The sequence below is a fragment of the Solea solea genome, chromosome 10, assembly GCF_958295425.1.
Source record: "Solea solea chromosome 10, fSolSol10.1, whole genome shotgun sequence".
NCBI lineage: Eukaryota > Metazoa > Chordata > Actinopteri > Pleuronectiformes > Soleidae > Solea > Solea solea.
In genome coordinates this window covers 900023-922931 of record NC_081143.1, presented here as the reverse complement: position 1 = coordinate 922931, position 22909 = coordinate 900023, and the positions used below count along the sequence as shown (strand labels likewise).

The following is a 22909-nucleotide window of genomic DNA, read 5'->3' as shown; positions in this document are numbered from 1 at the left end:
GCCACCTGGTTTCCATCAGCCCATCACCCAGTCTGCACTTAGTTCCTGTCCCTACCTTCAGTCTCTGCCGGATCGTCACTCAGTGTACACGGTTTGTTGGAAGAAGACTACTAATCGAGCTAACCTTTAGAAACTGTACTCTGTTGCCAGTCGGTGCAGAATTTAAACCTGTTTGTCTTTTGTTCAGTCCTTTCCTGCCTGCCCGTCTGCCAGCCCAGCCATCACCTCAAGCCCTCCAGCCGTCATCCCCCCCCCCGGACCAGCACACTTCCTTCCCCGCATTCCCTCATCTCAAATAAACCTTTTCTTTCGTCAGTCAGAGTCTCGTTCTGGGTTTCTTGCTAAGCCGTGACAGGTCTACACGATCAAAGGCCTTCTCCTGATCAATGGATACAATCCCCACATGTAACCCATACATTTCACACACATCCATGCAGTCTCTCATTAAAAACAAGTTGTCCAGCATGGACCGTTCAGTCAAGTCAAGTCAAATTTTATTTATATAGCATATATACAAACGGCTGAGCCACAACCAAAGTGCTTCACAGAAAGTGCTTAAGTGCTAAAATACAAAAAGAAAAAAAAGAAAAGAAAGAAAAGAAAAGGGTTAAAAGACGAAGACCGAGTTAAACAATTTAAAAAGACACTAGTCAAAGGCAAGGGAAAAAAGGTGGGTCTTTAACTGGGATTTAAAAATATTTAAAGACTGGGCCGCACGGATGTGTAGGGGGAGGGAGTTCCAGAGTCTGGGGGCTGCCACAGCGAAGGCTCGGTCCCCCTGGTTTTTAGCCTGGTCCTGGGCACATCCAACAACAGTTGGTCAGCTGACCGGAGTGCTCTAGAAGGGATGTGGTGGTGGAGAATATCAGACAGGTATGTGGGGCCCAGACCATGGAGGGATTTGTAAACAGTCAGGAGAAGTTTGAAATCAGTGCGGTAGCAGATGGGGAGCCTGTGGAGTGATGCAAGGACCGGGGGGTTGTGATCTCGCTTCTTAGTACAAGTGAGGAGTCGGGCGGCTGAGTTTTGAACTAACTGCAGGCGGCGGAGTTGTGATTGGTCGATGCTGGTGTATAGGGCGTTGCAGTGACATGCATGACTTTCTCCAGATCACTCTGGGGCAGGTAGGCTTTGGTCTTGGCAATAGTTCTCAGGTGGAAAAAGCTTTTTCGAACTACTGCGCTGACCTGCTGCTCAAACTTAAAGGCACTGTCAAAAATCACGCCCAGATTTCTGACAGAAAGCCTGATGTTAGAGGCGAGAGGGCCCAGGGCATCAGTGGAGAAGGCTGGAGAGGTTTTTCCAAAAACAATGATCTCAGTCTTGCATTCGTTGAGGTTGAGGAAGTTTGCACCCATCCATGCTTTGATGTCAGCCAGACAGTCAAGCAGTGGATGGAGTGCAGCCTGCCCATCAACCCTGAGGGGGAGATACAGCTGGACATCATCTGCATAACAGTGGAAGGAGATGTTGTGTTTAATTAGGATTTCCCCTAGGGGTAGAACGTACAACAGAAAGAGAATGGGGCCTAGTATGGAGCCTTGAGGGGCCCCGCAGGTGAGGGGGGCAGCAGACGAGATGGAATCACCAAGCTGTACAGAGAAGCTCCTATTGGCCAGGTAGGACCGGAAGAACTTCAAGGCTGTGCCTTTGATGCCTGCGTGATGCTCTAGCCGAGACAGCAGGATCCTGTGATCCACCGTGTCAAAGGCTGCTGTAAGGTCTAAAAGCACCAGGATCACAGGATTACCTGAGTCAGCAGCTAGGAGCAGGTCGTTAAGCACTCTCAGGAGAGCAGTCTCAGTGCTGTGAGCTGTTCTAAAGCCAGACTGGAATTTCTCATAGATGTTGTTATTATTTAAAAAGGACTGCAGCTGGACATAGACTTCTCGCTCAAGGACTTTAGACAGGAAGGGTAGCTTGGAAATAGGCCTGAAGTTCGAGAGAATAGAGGGGTCAAGGTTTGGCTTCTTTAATAGTGGCTGCACCACGGCATGCTTGAAGGCAGCTGGGACGCACCCGGAGGAGAGGATGAGGTTGATCAGCAGTAGAAGGATGGGGGCAACTGAGTCGAAGACTACAGAGTCCTTGAATAGACGGGAGGGTAGGCAGTCAGAGGGGCAGTTGGAGGGCCGCAGATGTCTAACTGCATTAGAGAGGGAGAATAGGGTACTGGGCTCAAACCGCTCGAGGACAGCTGGCTGGGGGAGGGGGGGTGGGGCAGGGAGTGGGGTGGCAGAGGTATCAGTAGGCCTGAGTGCTGCAATCTTTTCAATAAAGAATTTTAAAAAGCTTTCACAGAGAGCAGGTGAGGGCACGACAGGGGATTCATTTCGGGGATTTATGAGAGAATTTAGTGTATTGAAAAGAACCTGGGGTTTGTGACTGTTTCTGGAGACCAGGGAGGAAATGTACTGGGATTTGGCAGTTTTAACGGCTCGATGGTAATCCGCCAAGCAATTCCGTAGAATCTGGAGGGACACGTGAAGGCGGTCCTTCTGCCACTTACGCTCAGCCCACCTACAGGCACGTCTGAGGTCGCACGTTGCATCGTTGAGCCATGGTGATGTCTGTGCTTTAGTGCGTTTGGGCTTGAGAGGAGCGACAGAGTCCAGAATTACAGTGCAGGCTGAAGAGAACATAGATAGAAGCTGATCAGCAGTAAAATCAGAGCTAAGGCCCAATGACGGCTTACACAAGGGGGAGTCATTAAAAGCGCCTGAAAATTGCCCAGCAGTCGAGGGGTTAATCAAGCGCGAGGCCCGTTTGGAGATACTAGGGGTATTACCTGAGCATAGGACTGATACAGAGAACAGAATAGGGGAGTGGTCGGAGAAAGACATGGCACAGATTTCATTCACAGAGACAGAAACACCATAGGGACACAGTACGATTGATCTGTTCCAATCAATACATCAATAAAAGCCTTCAGTCTGTTTGATAAAACCTTCGAGAGGATTTTATAATCCGAACACAGAAGTGCAACTGGTCTCCAATTTTTTACGGATGTGGGGTTTCCTTTCTTCGGCAGGAGGGAGATCACCGCTCGCCTGCAGTAAGCTGGTGAAGTACCTTTACTAAAAGATTCTTTAAAAACATCCAACAAGTCAGGTCCCAACTCTGTCCAGAAATGTTTAAAAAAGTCAACACATAGTCCGTCAATCCCAGGAGCCTTTCCTGTGGCCATTTGGGACACAGCAGTCAATAGTTCATCCAGACTGATGTCTGAGCCCAGGGTACAGCGTTCTTCTGGACTCAGCTGCGGAAGATCTTGGGTTAGCTCCGCAACAGAATCTAGATCACATTTCTCTTTATTGAACAGGTCAGTGTTCTGACCACTTGTCTCCTGATCTCAGCCTGATCAGACGTCAGTCTCCCGTCAGGCAGCTGGAGACACACAATCTGTTTTCTCCGGTCCACCGACCTCTCCGGGTTAAAGAAAAGAATCTGGATGGTGCATCCATGCTGTTAAGCTGAGTGAACCGAGCTCGAACCAGGGCACCTTTGGCTCTCTCCTGCAGGAAGGAATTTAGCTGCTGTGTTTTAGCTTGTAACTGGGTGTTCTGCTGACCAGAGGCCACCTCCAGATTTAGCTGTGGAATAGGCTGAGAACTGCTGAGAGAACACCCTGATATGGCCTTTCCCAACCTCCCACCACTGACTCAAGGAGGGGAAAAACTCTTTCCTTGACCTCCAGTTTGCCCAGAACAATTTAGTTTCACGTTCACTACACAAATACTCAAAAACAGAACATTTTTACTAAAAACACAGTCAGATAAAAGTTTAACATTAAAATGCCAAAAGGATTTGACGTTGTCATTGGCTGATAAAACAAACTCCATGCAGACGACATGGTGATCAGTAAAACCTACTGGGAGGGTGTAGCACGTGGCCGCTCTATTAATAAAATCAGACGACAGGTAAACCCTGTCCAACCTGGCTGCACTGACCACACCTCCTACAACTCTTACCCAGGTGTATTGTCTGACTGACCGCTGCTTCATCCTCCAAACATCTACTAGGTCAGCCTCTGTTAGCAGATGTTTTAAAGCTGCAGCTGACTGAGGGTGCAGCTCTTGACCAGTCCTGTCTACAGGATCTGTGCAGCAGTTCCAGTCACCCCCCATGACAACACACTGTCCCAAAGCCACCTCCTGTCCTGCTCTCACACAGTCCGGAACAGAACCAGCGGGCTCCACATGCGCGACACGCACCGCAGCCGCGGAACCAGCGGGCTCCACATGCGCGACACGCACCGCAGCCGCGGAACCAGCGGGCTCCACATGCGCGACACGCACAACAGCCGCGGAACCAGCAGGATCCTCAGGCGCGACGCGCACCGCAGCCGCGGAGCCGGCGGAAACCGCAGGCGCCGCAGCCAACGCGGCCACCGCAGGCGGAGCAGCTTCCGCTGCTTGCCGCCTGTGCGGGCAGGCGATCCGCTTGTGTCCCACGTCTCCACACTCAAAGCACTTCATGTTTCCAGAGCTGGCGAACACCATATAATAACCATTGTCATGTTTTACACGGAACGAGACATCAAGTGTTTGAGTGGGTGAGTCTAAGTACATCAGTACTTCTCTTCTAAAAGACTGGACATGTCTCAGCTTAAGGTCCTTACAACCCAAACCCACCGATCGGAACCCACTGGCAAACTTATTGAACCGCCGTAGCTCTTTCTCCAGCGCCTTGTTAGATACGAACGGAGGAACTCCGGACACCGTGATCCTTGTGGAAGGAACAGCCAACAGTGACACCTGTGTATACTCCTCGCTGAGCACGAGGCCGCTCTCCACGAGCTTCGCTACATCGCTTTCTTGTTTTAGGAACACGACCACCGCTTTGTTCATGCGGGAAGCGTAGCTGATGTTCCCGTGTCCCACTTCATCTCCCACCGCCAACAACACCTGTTCCACCGTCACAGTGGACGGAGGAACGATGCGCACTCCGTGCTTCGGGGACAGGGACCGCGTCTCAGCAGACGCCGTCCCTGCCGTGAAAACACGGAAACACAGTAAACACTAAACTACAAAACAACTAACACACAATACTAACAATGACCAAACAATACACAAACAATTAGAACTAAGAATAAAGATATATAGGTTTATATAGACATATATATGAGTTTATAGCTCTCCTTGCTGCTCTCCTCTCACCACCCCACACCACGTGAAGAAGAAGAGGAAGAAGAAGTTGACGAGCTGTGGTAAAATACTTTCAGCTGTGATTGGGAACTTCAACCTGTGGAGGGCAGCATTGCACTTCATGATGTTCAGCCTGCTGGAAATCATTATTGTTGTTATAATAATTTAATTAATTAATAATAATGATAACAACAACAACACTGATAATAACAATAATAATAAAAAGATGACAGATGTCTCGATTTTGAATCAAACTCAGTTTAATAGGAGTTGGGAATCCAATGTGATTTTTTAATATTGAAAAATAAGAATCCTTGCTGTTTGGGGGGGCGGGACAAATTCTAATCCCCTGGAAAACCTAAGAAAGATTCTAGTTAGACGAGAAACGACAGGAGGGCGAGGGTGTCAGCTTCTGTCTACATTCATTTCTCCATGTGAGACGACTGAAGTGACCCCTAAGGTCAAGAAGAAATGTCATGACTGATTCAGAAGTGTCTTTTGGTCTCTCCTGGTTTCTTTCTTCTGTCTCTACCTCGTCTCCCTCTTGTCCTTTCTCTCCCCCTCCTCTCCTCTGTCCCCCATTTTTCCTTTCACCCCAACCGGTCGAGGCAGATGCTGCACATGTGTGAGTCTGGTTCTGTCAGAGATTTCTTTGCTGATTGTGTGAACTGTTGTGTTTCTCTGCGCTCTATAATAATGTATATGCCTTCATATATACAGAGCCTTGAGATAATGTATGTCATGATTTGGCACAATACAAATAAAATACAATAAAATGAAATTAAATGTGCAGTCAGTTTGGTTTTTGGTGATGTGTCACAACATCCATGAACCCTCTCTGTGGGAAAATACTGGTTGTCACAATTTCTACTCAGTGCTGTTCAAAAACTAACACAAATATAAATAAAACATTGGTAATGCATAATAATCCTTTGCAATGAGTGACATGCTCCATCACAACTGAATCTACAGCTAGGCTAAACACTTCAAATGATACAATGCTATAGCGTTGTGCTTAAAATGGAATCAAAAAGAACACACTGTAGGATCTGTAAATAAAAATGTTTATTTGAATGTTTCATGTAAAACCAAAGAGCATTAGGAGATTTCAACATTTGAAAATGTACAAGGATACCGAGGAGATTCATGGATGGGCAGTCTCGTCACAGAAGACACTGTCTGTGGTGTCCCCTAAAGGGAGAAGCTGAAGGAAGTTCCTCTCACAGTTGGACTGGAAACTGAAGTTAACCTCACTTTGTACACTCACTCTGCCACACCAAAATCACACTTTAGATTTGAAATCCCTCATTTGAAGGTGACACAAGGGTATAAACAAGTTAGTAGTAGATGAGCTGCTCCCATGTCCTCACACTTAAACTGCAGTAGTTTAACAGCAAACATGGCTGCTGCAGAGCAACCATCACGACGATCAGCTCTATTTGAGTTTGCCGTGCGTTTATTTTTACACACAGGAACCAGAACTTTCTTCCTCACAACCGTTGCAGCTCTGACCTCAATAACACACACACACACACACATACATGATGCTTAACAACTTTAATGAAAATGAACATTGAGCTGAATTATTTCAGAACTCTGCCAGCTATAGTACAGTCACGTACACGTAACAGCAGCAGTATTTGTGTAGTGAACGTGAAACTAAATCATCAACTATAGAAGAGCAGCAGAAAGAACCACAGCTTTACTGAAGGCAGTGAAACAGAGAGAAGAGCACAAAGGTAACAAGTATCATGTAACATCTGACACCTTCAGCTCCACAAAAACTTAACAAGACATCGTTAAAATGTTATGTGTACATATATATATATATATATATACACACGTGTAGTAAAAATGAAATAAAAAGGAACAATCATGAATAAAATCCTGATTATTGGCACTTTAGCGTAACTTAGGTTGGTTTCATTTACAGTTTTTAACAACAGTTCATTTTGTCAAATACTAATAACATTTGTTTTATTCCTTGAAAAACAAAGGTCACGATAAGCAATTTGACATGTTTGTTTACTTTTTGAGATATTGCTAGAAATGATTGATTCACCAATTATGAAATCTTGGTTTGGGCCACTGTGATGCAGTCGATTCTAAAGTCCTGTTTTGTTTCAACACTTTTGGACAAAGTGGATGTTCATCAAACTTAGTGGAAGAACGTTGTGCGGCCATTTGTGGGCGGAGCAAGGATTTAGTTTTTAATCTTTCTTCTTAATATTACAGTACATTTTGAATTTAAAGAAGCATGTTGGTATGGTTTTATACGAGACTAAGAAATCATCATGATAGAAACGACCTAAACCATCTCAGATGCAAATTTATGATATAACTTTCAATGCAATTTTCCGTCATAAAGTGGGTTTTAGAGCACAGTAGCTTCTTAAGTGATTGAATGGAGTGTTGGATGATGTCATCTTACTGTTGGCAGTCAACAAGATCAACACCAATAGCAATGACATGCAGATGAACACCAGTTCAAAAACATGCTTAACCCTTTAAACAGTTCAGTATGACGTCAGCACTATTAATGGCCTCAAGGTTCAAACATTCAAACAACCGTCGACTCCACAGCGTCAACAAAACCTGAACATTGAAGGCATCATAAAAGCACTCCAGCCTTTGTTAATCTCTTCCATGTTCAATTCTTTCACAAATGTCCAGCAGGACTCGGCTTCTTGCAGTGGAAATCATTTGAAGAGAAATTGCTGCACTTGACTCCTCCCCCAGGTTTTTGAATGTTTTTTTTTATTTAAAATGTTGCACGAGTGGCTGCCGTGTTTATAATTTCACTTTGGATTAAACAGATGCTATGAAGCAATATGAATCAGGATCCACATATAAACAAACTCTCACACATGATCGAGAAGATTCACCACAAACTTTCACTGACCAGTGTGTCACGTGTAACACGTGTGTAACGTGTCACGTGTCACGTGTGTCACGTGTGTCACGTGTGTAGACGTCTTATGACGACGCACACACGTTGATTGATTTCCCACATTATTATTATTATTTAAATAATGGGCTGGAATATGTTAAAGACATTAAAAGCACACATAACCCTTTGAAATGAAACAAAATAAAGGTTCTGATGTCTGCGGAAAGAAAATCCATCACTTGATAGTTTTATTTTCCCTAACTGGCTGATAAAAGAAGAAAATGACTAACACAAAAACACAACATACTAAAGCATCATAGGTGTTCAACGTGTAGTGCACTGCAACACATCCTAATATGGGCAGCGTTACCTAACATGGCCGACCGCCCCCCAGCAGAGGGAGCTGTAGGCCCTTATCTGGGATCTGTGTGGACACATCCTGCCCAGCAACCGTTCCTACACTCGTCAGCATGAGCTTTTCAAGAAACCTGGTGAACCCATTTACCCTGAGCCATGACAGAGTCTCAGCCAATCATGTGCTCCAACACGAGCAGGTGGTGTGAAGGTGGCTGCACGGCTGCAGACAGAAGGAGACACCATCACAATCAGGAGCATCAAACAAATGACCAGACCCCGTCAAGCAAGAGCCAGACCAGCATGAGGAGCGTAAACGCACCACAGCAGCGTGGAGTGTAAACGCACCACAGCAGCGAGGACCGTAAACGCACCACAGCAGCGCGGAGCGTAAACGCACCACAGCAGCGTGGACCGTAAACGCACCACAGCAGCGTGGACCGTAAACGCACCACAGCAGCGCGGACCGTAAACGCACCACAGCAGCGCGGACCGTAAACGCACCACAGCAGCGTGGACCGTAAACGCACCACAGCAGCGTGGACCATAAACGCACCACAGCTCTGATTACAGAGGGGACTACTCGTTCTTGTGAGGCTGAAATGTGCTCGCCAGTAAAAATCAGCTGTAAGAAAAACCTTTAGACTACATTTGACTGCTGAGACTTCATTCTTCAACTGAGTCACACACAGGCACAGAGACGTACTGCACATTTCATGACTGTATAAAAATAGATTTAAGGCAACACTGAAAACATCTCCTGCCTCCCCTGATGCTTCTACGGACCAAAAACACAAATGAAACTGTTATTTATCAGCGTCCAAAACTATTTGGCTGTTTAACCTGCCGAGAATCAAGGTTCACTTACCAACTGAGATAAGTGTCACATGAGCCGTTGTCATCACATCAACCGTTCATCTTCTTTTAAGTACTCGTGTAACCTCTCAGAACGACCTGCTTACAAAGTAGGAGGAGTTTATGGTTGATTTTCAGTAGTTAACTGTAGGCAAATCCAGTCGCCTACAACTAACTAGTGTTGATGACTGAGAACATTTGTGGTTCATCAGTACGACATCAAAGAAGAAAAAACAAATGCTGTTTCTAGTGTCATTACATGGCTTCATTATCGATTCATTACAGGAAACAAATATAACCTACGTGACTATATCTCTGCAGAAATGTCATTATGTCCTCATAAAGACAATAAAAACCTCTTGATCTTGACTGTTTTGGAAGTCGGCTTTGTCTAAACTGCTTTACCCTGTGTTAATACATTCAACATTGACATGGGGTTGTTTTCCGAGTTCATTTGAACACTGCACTGCTCCATTCAGAGCATCCTTCACACGATTGATGCATACATCATGTGACGTGTGTGTGTTTTCATGTAAATGTTAAACCTTAATATACTCAAATGTTTTGTCTATTTTCAAATGTGTTTTCATCTTGGCAGCATCAGCTTCCTGTCCCGCCCCTTCCTCTTCAGTACCATTACTTTCATCAATAACCGAAATGTACCGATATAAAAATCACTAAAACCAGCTGTGTGTTTCCCCACCAGACGTGTTTAAAGCAGAGAGAAGAGGGTTCAAGCTTCTCTCTGCACATCACCACATTCTCCTTCGTGTGAACAGAAGAAGAGACGGAGGGGGGAGGAGGGGAGTCACGTCGCTCTTCCTCTCAGGGAGGAGGTGGTGAGTGTGGTCGAGAGGTGAGAGGTCACTGATGTCAGAGAGCAAAGAAGAGGATGAGCACCACGATCATGATGGTGACCAGCACACCTATGGCACACCACTGCCTCCGACCTGGGACCAAACACAAACAAAGCACAATTATTATCTTTAAATCTTCAGGAAATACGATGTGGTTGACTTTCTAAATCATGGCCCTTTGACGTTCTTTAATGCTGGGAAACACAAGTCACACCAACAGCTGTAGAGCTCTAGATGCCTCTGTGGGGCAGGACTGCAAATATTACACAAATAAAATACAACATGAAATGGTTGAGAAACTGAGAAAATAAAAAAACAAAAAGGAGAGTATATATACACATACATATGTATGTACTTATATATGTATTTAAGTACATATATACATGTACTTATATATGTATATATGTACATGTATATATAACATAATGTTTATTGTTGCATGTGGTATTTAAAATGCAGAAACCATTTACAATTAAAATGGGTCTCTCTCTCTCGTCACCTTACAAATTAAGGGTTGTGGGTTCAATTCCCAGCTCTGCTCGTCTTCATGCAGATGTGTCCTTGGGCAGACACTCGACGGCAGCGTATGAATGGGTATGACACCCAGTGTAAAGCAGCTTTGAGTGGTCCTCAAGACTAGAACCATTTCCAATGTTATCCAAGTGACTTCCTGCTTCCTTACAACATCATTTATTTGTACACAGCCTGGCAGTTCAGAGCATTTAGGCTCTATCTTTACCACAGAGTACAAACAAGGCTCAACAGTGTGAGAAAGGAATTCAAACTGGACATACTATTAAATGTCATTAATGCAAACACATTTTATCTTTGGAAGGTTGCACGTCAACAACAACAACATACCTGAAGTTTTTAAAAGTCTGGGTTAAAAAGGTTGATGAAGCATCACAAGTTGAATCCTGTGTTTTTGTTTTAAACAGCCACAAATCTTTCTTTAGCGTTGATCTAACACTGATATTCTATCAGAGGCACAATTATAAACAGATGAACAGTAACTTACTGCTGGTCATGTGAGACACCTTCTCTAGTTTCTTTAGGACAGAGTCCATGCGGGATGATGTCTGGTCCATCTCATCACCAAAATCACCTAACATACTGAACATCAACAGAACCAGGTATCATTTTAGATTTACAGTGTACAAAGGCAAAAACGAGACAAAAAAACATACTTGTGTTAAATGCATATAAATCACTTTTTGTAGCCAATAATAAATCTACAAACAAGACCGTGTTTGATTTTTTTACTGGATGACAAATTTAATGCGGCCATTTATTGAAATGTAGAAAAACAATCCTTTTCAAGGATCTGCCGCAGCTGTAGTTGTTCATATACATGCTGTGTGATTCACTAATCATTTAGAACATACATTACAGGATGTTTCCACCAGGGGGCAAACACAGCACTCAGATCATAGAACTACTGAAATGACAACAACACTGGAGGAAGTTAGCTTGTAGTCTGATGCCACCTAACCACCTGAGTTAAAGGTAAAGGGTTAGAGAACGACTATCCCATGACTGTCACAGGCGGCAGAAATAAGACTCAACCTTGTTGTGAGCTGCTGTGGTCCTGGTACACGGCTCTGTGTGGTTACTAAAGAGCTTCTGCAGTGCCAATGGACGCTTACATTTCTGAGGAAGTGCACGACCAGCGCACCTGACAGATACAGGTGTGTGTGTGTGTGTGTGTGTGTGTGTGTGTGTTCACTCACACAGCCTGCTCATCAAGCTCGTCTCCAATACGTCCCGACATGTCTTTGAGGACTCTGATGCTGCCGGACACCAACTCCAGCTGCTCGTCCTGGTCCTGCATGATAAGCTGCTCAAACACACACAGCAGAACCTAATGTCATCACTTCTTGTGCTGTTTTTATTTTTAACCCTAATGTTATTCACTGATCCAGGTCCAACTCTTTTTTTCTCTAGTTTTGTGTAAAGGATTTGAATGACATATTTTGTGTTAAAGGGTGTATTTACTGCCTCTGGCTTAACACCTCCCATTACATTTGAATTTTCCTATTAGCTGGCTCTTCCCGGTGCTTCGTCACTAATCGTCCTCCTCTGGCCACACCCCCCAGTATAGTGGGGGGTCGGCGTGGATACGCAGCACCTGTATTTCCGGCGGATGCCGCAGCAGAGCCGCATGGATTCAGCGGAACTCAGCACGAGCAGGAGCGGTAGTAGGAACCTAAAGCATCCGGTTTACTTTTCAGAATAAAGATCCTGTGTAGACATCACATCGTATTTCACTGAAAGAATCCTCGTGTTTATTTGCTCAGTAGAAATACTGCTCTGTTTGTTGTGTTTACATTTACAGTGGATTTCCATGCGAGAAGAATCCTAAACTCCAGCTGTGCAGGCACACAGAAGCGGGCGGACGTGAGACACCAGCACTGTAAACTGGTGGAGCTGTGCGACTCAGAGCGTCCAGTCTGCAACAGTGTATTCACCCGGCAACAGGAAACACTATTTGTTCATACAGCTGTAGGAATACACTACGCAGGGGAATCTGCCTTTGCATGATCAATAGCATGGGTGAGGGTGGATGACTTTTGTTCTCAAATCCTACTGTACATGTGAATTTTGGACCAAATTGGAAAATCTACAACATCCTGTTTGCACAGAGAGGAATCAAGGACATGTACTTCAATTATACTTTGTTTGCTATGTATCAGGTGAAAATATCAGTGAAAATATATGTTTGTCAGAGGGACTGCTTCCTGTTAGCAGGAGGTGATGCAGTCTCTGTACCCGGAACATTTATGTTTAGATGTCGATCCTCAGGTTGGCGCTCACATCAAACATGTCCACCATAGCCAAAGCAGTACATTTTTAATTTGAAAGGATTCTCTCAAGACATTTTATTTCATTGACTTTACTATGTTCACAAGAACGTGGGAGATGGACGGACACAAAACAGTCACGTTGCTTAAAGACCGTCTATACCTGCTGTTGTTCCTGTTGCTCCTGGATGTATCTGGAGTTAGCAGACACCAGATGAGCCTCCAGACCGGTTGACCTTTCCTGGCCTGAAGAGGCCAGCAGAGCCTGGACACACACATGGCATGAGGTTAGCAGCAAAATCACACGTGCATGTACACTCCCAGACACACCTTCTCATTTAATGGTTTTTCTTTATTTTCATGACGACTATTTCCATTGTAGATTCTCACTGAAGGCATCAAAACTATGAATGAACACATATGGAATTATGTAGTAAACAAAACATGTTTTATATTGTAGATTCTTCACCCTTTGCTTTGATTCCTGCTCTGCACACTCTTGGCCTTTTCTCCATGAGCTTCATGACGTCGTCACTGAAATGGTTTTTCCAACAGTCTTGAAGGAGTTCCCAGAGATGCTGAGCACTTCACTCTGTGCTCCGTCTCATTTGGGCTCATTGTCCTGTTGAAAGATAAATGATGATGATGGGATGGCATGATGCTGCAGGATGCTGCAGGATGCTGTGGTAGCCATGCTGGTTCAGTCTGATCCCCAACAGTGTGAGCAGCAAAGCCCCGCCCACACCATCACACCTCCTCCTCAAGCTTCACGGTGGGAACCATCCATGTAGAGACCATCGTTCACCTTTTCTGCGTCGCACAAAGACACGACGGGTGGAACCACAGGTCTCACATTTGGACTCATCAGACCAAAGCACATATTTCCACTGGTCTAATGTCCATTCCTTGCGTTTCTTGGTCCAAACAAATCTCTTCTGCTTGTTGCTTTTCCTCAGTGGTGGTTTTTTAGCAGCTATTTGACCATAAGGGCCTGATAGGCACAGTCTCCTCTGAAATCTTATCTTATACTTTATTTAGGAGCAGTGGGCTGCCACACTGAGTAGCGCCTGGGGAGCAATGGGGCGACCCCCCAGTTACAAGCCAAGTTCCCTTTCCACTTGGCCACAGGCTGCCCTGAACAGTTGATGTAGAGATGTTTCTGCTACTAGAACTGTGTGGCATTGATCTGGGCTCTGATCTGAACTGATGACTCCTGGTCTTCCTTTCCTGGGGCGGTCCTCATGTTTCCTTGTAGTGTTTGAGGATTTTTGCGACTGCACTTGATGACACATTCAAATGTTTTCGCAATTTTCTGGACTGACTGACCTTCATTTGTCAAAGCAATGCTGGACTGTTGTTTCTCTTCACTTAGCTGATTGGTTCTTATCATAACATGAATTCTAACAGTTGTCAAATAGGGCTGTGAAGTGAAAACCATTTCAGGTGATTACATCGTGCTCATTGAGAGAAGGCCAAGGGTTTGCAGTGCGGTCAACAAAGCACAGGGCGGCTACTTGGAGGAATCTAAAATATAAAACATGTTTGGAGTTATTTTACTACATGCCCGCTCTGGCGAGGTTCCAATGCTTAAATGTAGATCAGTTAAAAAGTCTCAAAATGTAACAGAGGAGTCTGGTGTATATAGTGACAGCACTGCTGATCGTGAGCGGTTACTGTATTTCAGAGTCTGTGCTCCGGTCATGGAGGAAGAACTGAACACATATTCTTAATGAACTGATTCTAATGATTCAGTTACAGTGAAAGCAACTGCTTTACAAGTCACTGGTCACGTGTGAGTGTGTGTGTCGCGTATAAAACAAAGTCATGGCAGTTTCCTGCAGTGGTGCAGTGATGACTCGTCCACGTTGAGTAGGTACTAGAGTCGGCGTGAAGCCAGGCAAACTGGGACCATCTGTTCACACCTGGACACTGGCTTCTCCTCCTTTTATTCAAATACACATACACATCATGTGTGTCTGTGAAGGTAACATGATGTATTTAATGAGCCTGACTATGTGTTGAAAAAAGAGATGAGAAAGCTCAAGTCAATCGATGCTCTTCTGCTGCTGCTGCAAGATGAAATAAGATTTTAAGCATTGAAGAATAAATCATGTGTTGACCATGGTTAATATTGTTAGCGGTGTGGAGCAGAAACACCTGTTACCTCCTGTGGACTTCTGAGTAATTACCAGAACAGTGTGGTCTATGACCTACCTTTCTCTCCCCCACCCACTCACACACATTCAGAGAGAGAGTGATGCTGTCTTCTGATGTAGGTGTTGTATGTCTGCGTTTTAACATAGTATAGCATGTTCAGACTGTGTGGTGGGATGTTAAGTGTGTCACTCAGAGTGTAGCTTTGGAACGTTGCCACAGACATGAAAACAGTGCTATTTCAGCTACTGACTACAGCTTTAACGTAAAAAATACTGTGAAACTCTGACGGTCAGAGGAAGTTAGCACTGGGAACATGCGTGCTCAGGCCACATGAACCATAAAATCATCTCCAGGTGCAGGTTTTGTGGTCAGATCTGATCTGACAGACTGGGAGACCTGTGTGTGATCTGCACATGATAACTGGGGACAGATGTCAGAACCAGATTTGAATGTGGTTCTAACAATGCAGTCATGGTAACACTACTGTAAGGGCACAGGTACGTTTTAATTCCAGAGACACTCAACTGTTTACATGCTCATGTAAATGAGCATGTTGTAGTGTGGACAAAGCCTGAACGTTCACCCACCTCTCTGTTCTTCTTCTCTGCCTGAGCCACCACAGAAGGGCTGGACAACTGATCCTTCATCTCCTGCACACAAACACCTGTAACTTTACATTGAATCATAAATCCTACAAAAACAAACATGTCTGAGAAAGTCTTTTGTTTGTTCTCAGTAAATCTATTGTTAGGCTCAGAGGATTCCATTCCTTTCAGGTCTATTTTTAGGAGCGTACCTTTACTCGCTAGGCTTTTGTTAGAAAATGACTCATGTTTTCCACTGCGCCTGCAGCATGGACAGAGATTCAATTCAGCTAGAAGGAGCTTTAACAGATGCAGTGAAGGTAAAAATAGCAGACAGACGACGATTGACGATCAATTCTATGTGTTCTTTTAACAACAACAACACCAAAGTGAAAATAGATCAATTACTGTGGTGTGTTTCACTGATGTTTGACTTTACCTGTCACCATTGGCAACACATTTTAAAGTAAACCACACAAGGACTGCAACAATTATCTGATAAGTGACTCACCATTAGATTGGTTTGGGCTTCTTAAATATGAATGTTTTCTTCTTGTTTTGCTCCTCTATGACCATACACTGAAAATCTTTTTGATGTTAAGGAAAGACTGCTTGTTATTTATAATTTTCGGGCATTTTATGGGTTACACAGAATTTCGGTGGAGCCAGAACGTATGGACCAATAAATTGACCAGTCGACGAGGAGTTTACAGCCCTACAGCTGACAAAAGTGCAGTGTGAAAGTGAACCAAACCAAATAAAGGTGTGAACAGTTTCAGCATTCTGTCAAACCGAGTCCCGCAGACTATCCTGGTGTGAAAGCGTCATAAGACTAAGCCAGAAAATGTACATCTATTTTGGGAATCAACAATAATTAGACCACATCTATAAGTATAAGTAACATCTGTCTAGTTAATATGTGAAGCAAACATAGACAGCTTTAATGGAGCATCATGTGTGACGACTTGTGTTGAAATGTACCTGGACAGATTTCCTGGTTCTCTCCACAAAACCTCTCCTCTCCTGCAGTTCATTGTCTCCGAGTCTGAACTTCCCTGGATTTGACTCCACAATACCTGAAAGGGTCAAGGGTCAAACGAGCCAGACAACACATCATGCGACTCATTTAAAACACCTTTAAAAACATTCAATATAAATTAACTGTAGACTATATTAGATATTTTATTAATAAAACCCAGCTGAACCCTGTTATATGAACAGCTGTGTTCAATTTCATTTGCTAGTGGCAACATGTTCTTATATACACTGCCTGGTCAAATTGTAAAAGAGGGGTTCAGGGAGCATGAGACATCATTTTCAGACCTTAACGCCACTGACAATCTTTGGGTTGTGCTGGAGAATAATAATAATAATAATAGTAATAATAATGATAAGTTAGATTTATAAAGCACCTTCCATGAAACCCAAGATTGCTGTACAGTTGAAAACAGAAGACACAAACAAACACAAACAAACACAAACAAACAATCAGGTGGAAAAAAAAGTGTGAAAAACGAAGGCAACACTGGACGGAAATAAATCTTGTGACAGTGCAGAAGCTTATGGAAACAATGCCACAGTGAATGAGTGCCGTAATCAAAGCTAAAGGCGGTCCAACAAAATACTAGAGTGTGTGACCCTTTTTTTTTAGGTAGCGACTTTTTATTTGGCCAGGCAACAAAAACAGTCTTGAGTCAAAAGAAAAGTTTTACTGGTAAATTGAAGCAGGCCGTCATCCCAGACGACTGAAAGAGTCTTTTCTTATTTCAGATCTATGTTTAACTACCATGCAAGAAAAATTGTTCCACTTTTTATGAGAATAATACGTCTTCTGAAGAAGTCAGAAAATAAATAGATGAGCATGAAGGAATGAAACAAAGCATTGGATTGTTATAAAAAATAGTAATTTGAAGGGAAACGTTTTTTTTCTCACAGAAAGGATACTGATGGTTTCACTGAGATCCTCCAGGTCCCAGTCTATGGCTCTCAGACAGTTCCTCAGTTCATTAGCACTCCAGTCCAGCTCATCCCGACTCACCTGAGAGGAAAAAACACTAACTATACACCAACATAAAGAATAAATATTCTCCACTGCATAGTAAACTCAGTGAAAGCAACGCATATAGTATAGGGGATCACTATCAATGTGTTCTCAGTCTTACCAACACTAAGACCACGTTTAAGCCAAAACCATGTCTGTATCATATCAACTGTGTTATTGTATTGTTCATTCACATTTGCCTTAGAAATATAAAAGTCATTCATCTCATTAATATTATAGGTTTGGGCATTGATGAATCAAACCTAAAATGTGTAGAAGTTTACATTTTAACTCAAAATGAAGCGACAATGACATTTCTTTGTTGTAAGAGTTACAGAGATTTTTGATTATCAGGTGAGATGACCAGTGATGGAACCTCTGGAGTCAGTGATGAGTTCAAGGAGACATATTATACCCTATTTCCCAAGTTAAAATAGTTCCCTGGTGTCCTAATGAACATGTCAGTGACATGCTTTGGTCAAAATACCATAAGGATGAAGCACCATAGCAGTTCAATAACCCTGCTAAAACCGCCCCTTTCAGAACGCTCGGTTTTGTGCCTGGTCCCTTTATATGCAAATGAGACACAGGCAAACACACGCCCACTTCTTCCAGGGGGTTTCTGATTTGTCCTTGTTACTGCGCTCACTCGCTCAGCTCCTGTTTCCTCCGCTCCATTCCTCTCCCCCTCCCTCCACTAGTTCTCTGACAATATCAACATGGCAGCGAGAGTGTCGTCACAGGAAGCGACGTCCGACACAAGGATCAAGCCGAACACTGACCAACTGTAAATCAGTTAAAAACACTTAGGGACAGCACCGCTGATCACCACCGCTGATCGCTGCATAAACTGCTGCTGTATGTGACTGTATCAGACTGAGTCTGTGCTCCGGTCATGGAGGACGTACTGAACAAATATCTTTAATTAGGACGTGTCAGAATGGTCAGTTATGACCTCTATGTGACCTTTTCTTAAAAATGTGTGTGTTTGTACGTCGGTGAAATACGGTCGCTGACTAAATACGGCGACCGCTGGCCGCAGTCTGATGTGAAGTGGTGCGAACACACAAACACACGTTTGCTGACTTTATCCGGCACATTAGCTTCATATATAAAATCCTCTGAGGCTGGAAGTTTGTGTAAAACACTGTGCTCCACTGTGCAGCCACCAACAGCACACTTGTCCCTCCGCGTTGACATAATACCGCTCTTCCTCCCTCACCTGCACTCTCGCAGGGTGGAGCTAAGGTGGAGCTAAGGTGGAGCTAAGGTGGAGCTAAGGTGGAGCTCTCCAAGTAAACTTACTGGTGGGGCGGTAACATTCGCGGTGAAATGCACATGCTGCCGTCATAAGCGCAGGGAATTCAACATCACGTGTTTTATCTTCTATACTTACACTAAGGGGGACCACGAAAACATGACTGAGTATTCTTTTTCCACACTTTGGCGACTGGTAGGGCCTCCAGAGTCCCAAATATAAGTATTACAATGATTAAAAAGTTGATTTTGCATAATATGTCCCCTTTAAGTGGAAAGATTTTATTGAAGGCAGCTCAGATGTGAGGAGATGTGAGACACTGCCTGACATCTGAACAGTAAGGCATCAACGTGCCAGGTCTGATACATATATAGTTAGTAAGCCTTGAGATAGTGTACTAGGTCCAGATGCCTGGCGCCTTGGTATCTAGGGAGGGAACCTTGAAAAGGCGCCTAGCTTGTGTCTTATCGTAAGTTATGGCTGTTGAACACCAGGGGCCTCATGTATAGAAGAGTGCACACCACGCCCCTGTTCCACCCACACATTAATATACAAATGACTCTAAAACGCCTTCTTCCTACAGAACAATGACAAATGCGGCAGCAAAGGAGGAAAAGAAAAGAAAAAGAAGTAAAGTGTGCGATCAATGCATCAATTTATGATGTATAAATCTGAGAAAATATATTATTTTGGTTGTTTTCTTTTTTTGGAATTAGTGATAAACACGAAGGAACTAAATGTCAAGGTCACAGTGACTGATGCTTAAAAAACTGGTTGTGCAATGATAGTTGATCCTGTGCATGTTGTTTTTCTGATGCAACATGACTTATGCACGTGAGCTGAATTTACAGATCGTTTCAACAATGGATAAATGTGTCAGTGTCACACGTCATCATCCAGTTACACACACATTATGCACAGACGAAGAAGAAGCCAGTGTGCCGGTGTCTCAGGTCAGGTGTGCCCGGAGTCTCCAGCGGCTGACGAGCGCACACCTGCACCGCCTGTCTCTTCTGATGAAAGGCGCAGCGGTGTCGTAATCGGATGGATTAAAATGGGATAAGAGCGCGTTCTACTCAACGTTCAAGTCCCATCTTCTTACAACAAATGAGGCTGTATCTTTATTTTGGAGCATATAAAACATTGTAGTAAAGTTCCACGCCATCTTTTTTTAGCGTACGAGTGGTTTATACACGAGGCCCCAGGTCAGGTTATAAGAATATGTGAGAACTTAAAGATGGCTGAAGATTAGAATTTTTCTTTCACAATACGGGTTTGACAATGACAGAGGACGAATGTCATTTTAAACACATTCATCAAGCAATATAACAAAGGAAGCACTCATTTAAATAGAGGAGCTGAAAAAGTAAAAGTTCAGGGAAAGAAATGTGACATTCAACCCTAACCCTGTGAGCTGCTTCTTACTTCAGCCCACAGAGTCTGCTACACTACAGGCCGACAGAGGCCATCTCTGACTGCCTTGTTTTCAAATGCATCGAACACACAGAAAAGAAAATGCTAATGTTTCAACAGGTTATCCAGGTTAATATCTGTGTGTCGTCACAGGGCTTCTCTGTAGTGTCATTTAAAGGAACATCAGCCTTGTTGTTTTATTAAGCTCACATAACATATGTACTTGTTATGTACAAATATAAACACTGAAAACTTCAACAGTTTGCAGCCCTGCTTTGAACAGTGCTATGTTCAAACAGTCAGAACATCCACCTCATGAACTGGCTCTGTTCACACATACGAATATCCATCAGGGATGCATCTCCCGTTACGAGTAGGGATTAGTTTCAGCTTTCATAGTTTCACTCTATGTGCAAAACTGCACACAGACATCATTTCTGTTTGTGAGGAGCAAATTATTTTGAATCAGCTGGACAGTACAGATGTGTGTGTTGTCAGCATGTGGATGTGTGTGGTCTGTCCGAGAGAACAACCTTGTTACAGTCAGTGTTAATATTGTGGTAATGGCCACGGGTAAATCTGAAAAATGACAAATACTTGCACTGTTAAAAATGCAGCAGGTAAGAGAAAGCCAGCTGAGGAGGTGGTCTTCAATGAGTCCCGGTGGCAGGACAGCGTTCACACAGGTGTGTCCACAAACCACCTCTACATGACCACACTGTCAAATTCAATGTGTTATTCCTGTCCACACTTCCAGGCCCAATCTGAATGAACCTCTAATCTCTAACTAATGTTGCAGGGGTATTAGAGCTGAACACTGGGTCACTAGGGACAGGTGTAAGAACCGGGTCTGAACGGGGCCAACATGAAACTCAGTGGCTCCCAGCTCCAGGACAGTGACGATGTTTGAGGAGCCTCAGCTCTGCTCACCTGTGTCCCCTCCTGTAACAGTTCCTCCCACCTGTCATACAGGCCTCGAGCACGAGACAGGGCCTTCTGCACCTCCCTACACACACACACACACACACACACACACAGGGAAGACATGAACATGTTAGCAGTTAATAGCTGTTAGCTCTTCACACACCCTACTTGAACCAAAACAAATAGCCGGAGTTGCGTGTCGCATCCTCGGCTAATTTGACAGCTGACAGCAGAGTTCCACATCCGTCTCATGCGGAAACCATAATACAACTCAAGTAAAGAGCGAGACTTGACTCTTGTTGTTCAAACAAACACAAACACAAACACAAACACATCGACTGGTGCTAGCAAGTAAGCTAACTAGCTTAGCCTCCGCGCTAACTCTGGTCATGTGTGTGAGTTTTTGGGGAGAAAACACTCGCTGTCATGTCACATGTCACCTGTGACATGTGACCGCTTCACTCGGCTCGTCTTGATGCTAAGTTAAACGCTTAATTTGTTCATTCCTCACCCTTTCACAACGAAAAACGGGTCTTCCACCGACATGATGCTTTCTTCCGCTTCCCTGTCAGCGCATGCGCGTTTCACCCACACTTCTCTGAGCGTTTGCTCCTGGTAGTTTATGTAAAGTAAACAAATAAATAAGAAACGTCTGTTCTCTGCATTTTAATCAACATTTCACAGTACAACCCAATATCATTAAGAAACCTTCATTTGTTTATTAGAATGAAACACTCAATTCGTACTTTTTTCTTAAAAAAACACATTATTTTGGCCATCATAAATTAGGAATGGTTCAATCTCCTATCAAAGACAGCCTCATGTGAACGGTTAGTATATAAAATAAATCTACATCTTTTACACGGATCAGGGACCTTTAATCCTGATAATTACCCCCCTGTAAATGACCTTTGTGTGTCTGTATGGTATATGTGGACATGAGTACATGAATGTATGGATGTGTATGTGAGGGTGTCTACATGAATACATTCATTTTATAGTTGACTATTTCCACTACTTTTGTTATTTATTTCTTATGTGAGCAGTATTAAATGTCAATTAAACTTGGCATTCCAATCTGTGATTTTATAACATGTATTTGAACAAGACTGTTTTGTACTGAACTGATTTGTTTTGTTATTGTACGGACAAAAGAAACAAGTTGTTTTGTTTTTTTAAGGAAGGGATGTACAAGTCATTAAAGCAGAAAACAGGAACACTTAAAAAATACCTCAAATTCATTTATTACATGTTATTATATACATTTACTATATATTATCATAGAAATGTAATTGTTTATTTATACATTTGAGGAAATTATACTTAGTTACTTCCAACAGTGATCTTAATATTGAGCACAGTTCTATGAGAGTGGAATTATATAAAGTGGAAGTTTTACTCTGCTAAAAGAGAAGAAAAGCAAAAAGCGAATGAAGACTCGCTGGGATACATCTGTATAAGATTAGTTGCCATAGTAACTGGCATAGTAAATCACTGCCTGAGTTGGCAGTAAATTACAGTATATAAGTGTATACAGACACAATGTCAGGAGCTTGTATTTGCCTGTTTACCTACATGGACCTTTCTGTGTGGAGTTTGCATGTTCTGCCCACGTCTGCGTGGGTTTC

The 22909-nt window shown here is 43.5% G+C and overlaps 1 protein-coding gene across 3 annotated transcripts; it reads right to left on the bottom strand.

Annotated features, from left to right (window-relative positions):
* Nucleotides 1–8253: 8253 nt before the first annotated feature.
* LOC131466889 (syntaxin-10) lies at nucleotides 8254–21867 on the bottom strand. Of its 3 annotated transcripts, XR_009241456.1 has the most exons (10): nucleotides 21793–21867; nucleotides 21288–21363; nucleotides 17590–17683; nucleotides 16627–16721; nucleotides 15649–15711; nucleotides 13068–13169; nucleotides 11834–11940; nucleotides 11122–11216; nucleotides 9260–10196; nucleotides 8254–8614 (listed from the first exon to the last, which is right to left on the bottom strand). XR_009241456.1 is itself a non-coding variant. In XM_058640472.1 (9 exons), the coding sequence occupies exons 1-9, from the start codon at nucleotides 21825–21827 to the stop codon at nucleotides 10120–10122; spliced, it is 744 nt and encodes a 247-aa protein (XP_058496455.1). In that variant the 5' UTR covers nucleotides 21828–21867; the 3' UTR covers nucleotides 8254–10119. The 3 variants fall into 3 exon arrangements, 2 of the variants coding, with proteins under 2 accessions (XP_058496455.1, XP_058496456.1); XM_058640472.1 differs by having other exon boundaries at nucleotides 8254–10196; XM_058640473.1 differs by lacking the exon at nucleotides 21793–21867 and having other exon boundaries at nucleotides 8254–10196; nucleotides 17590–17703; nucleotides 21288–21348.
* Between the last annotated feature and the right edge of the window lie 1042 nt (nucleotides 21868–22909).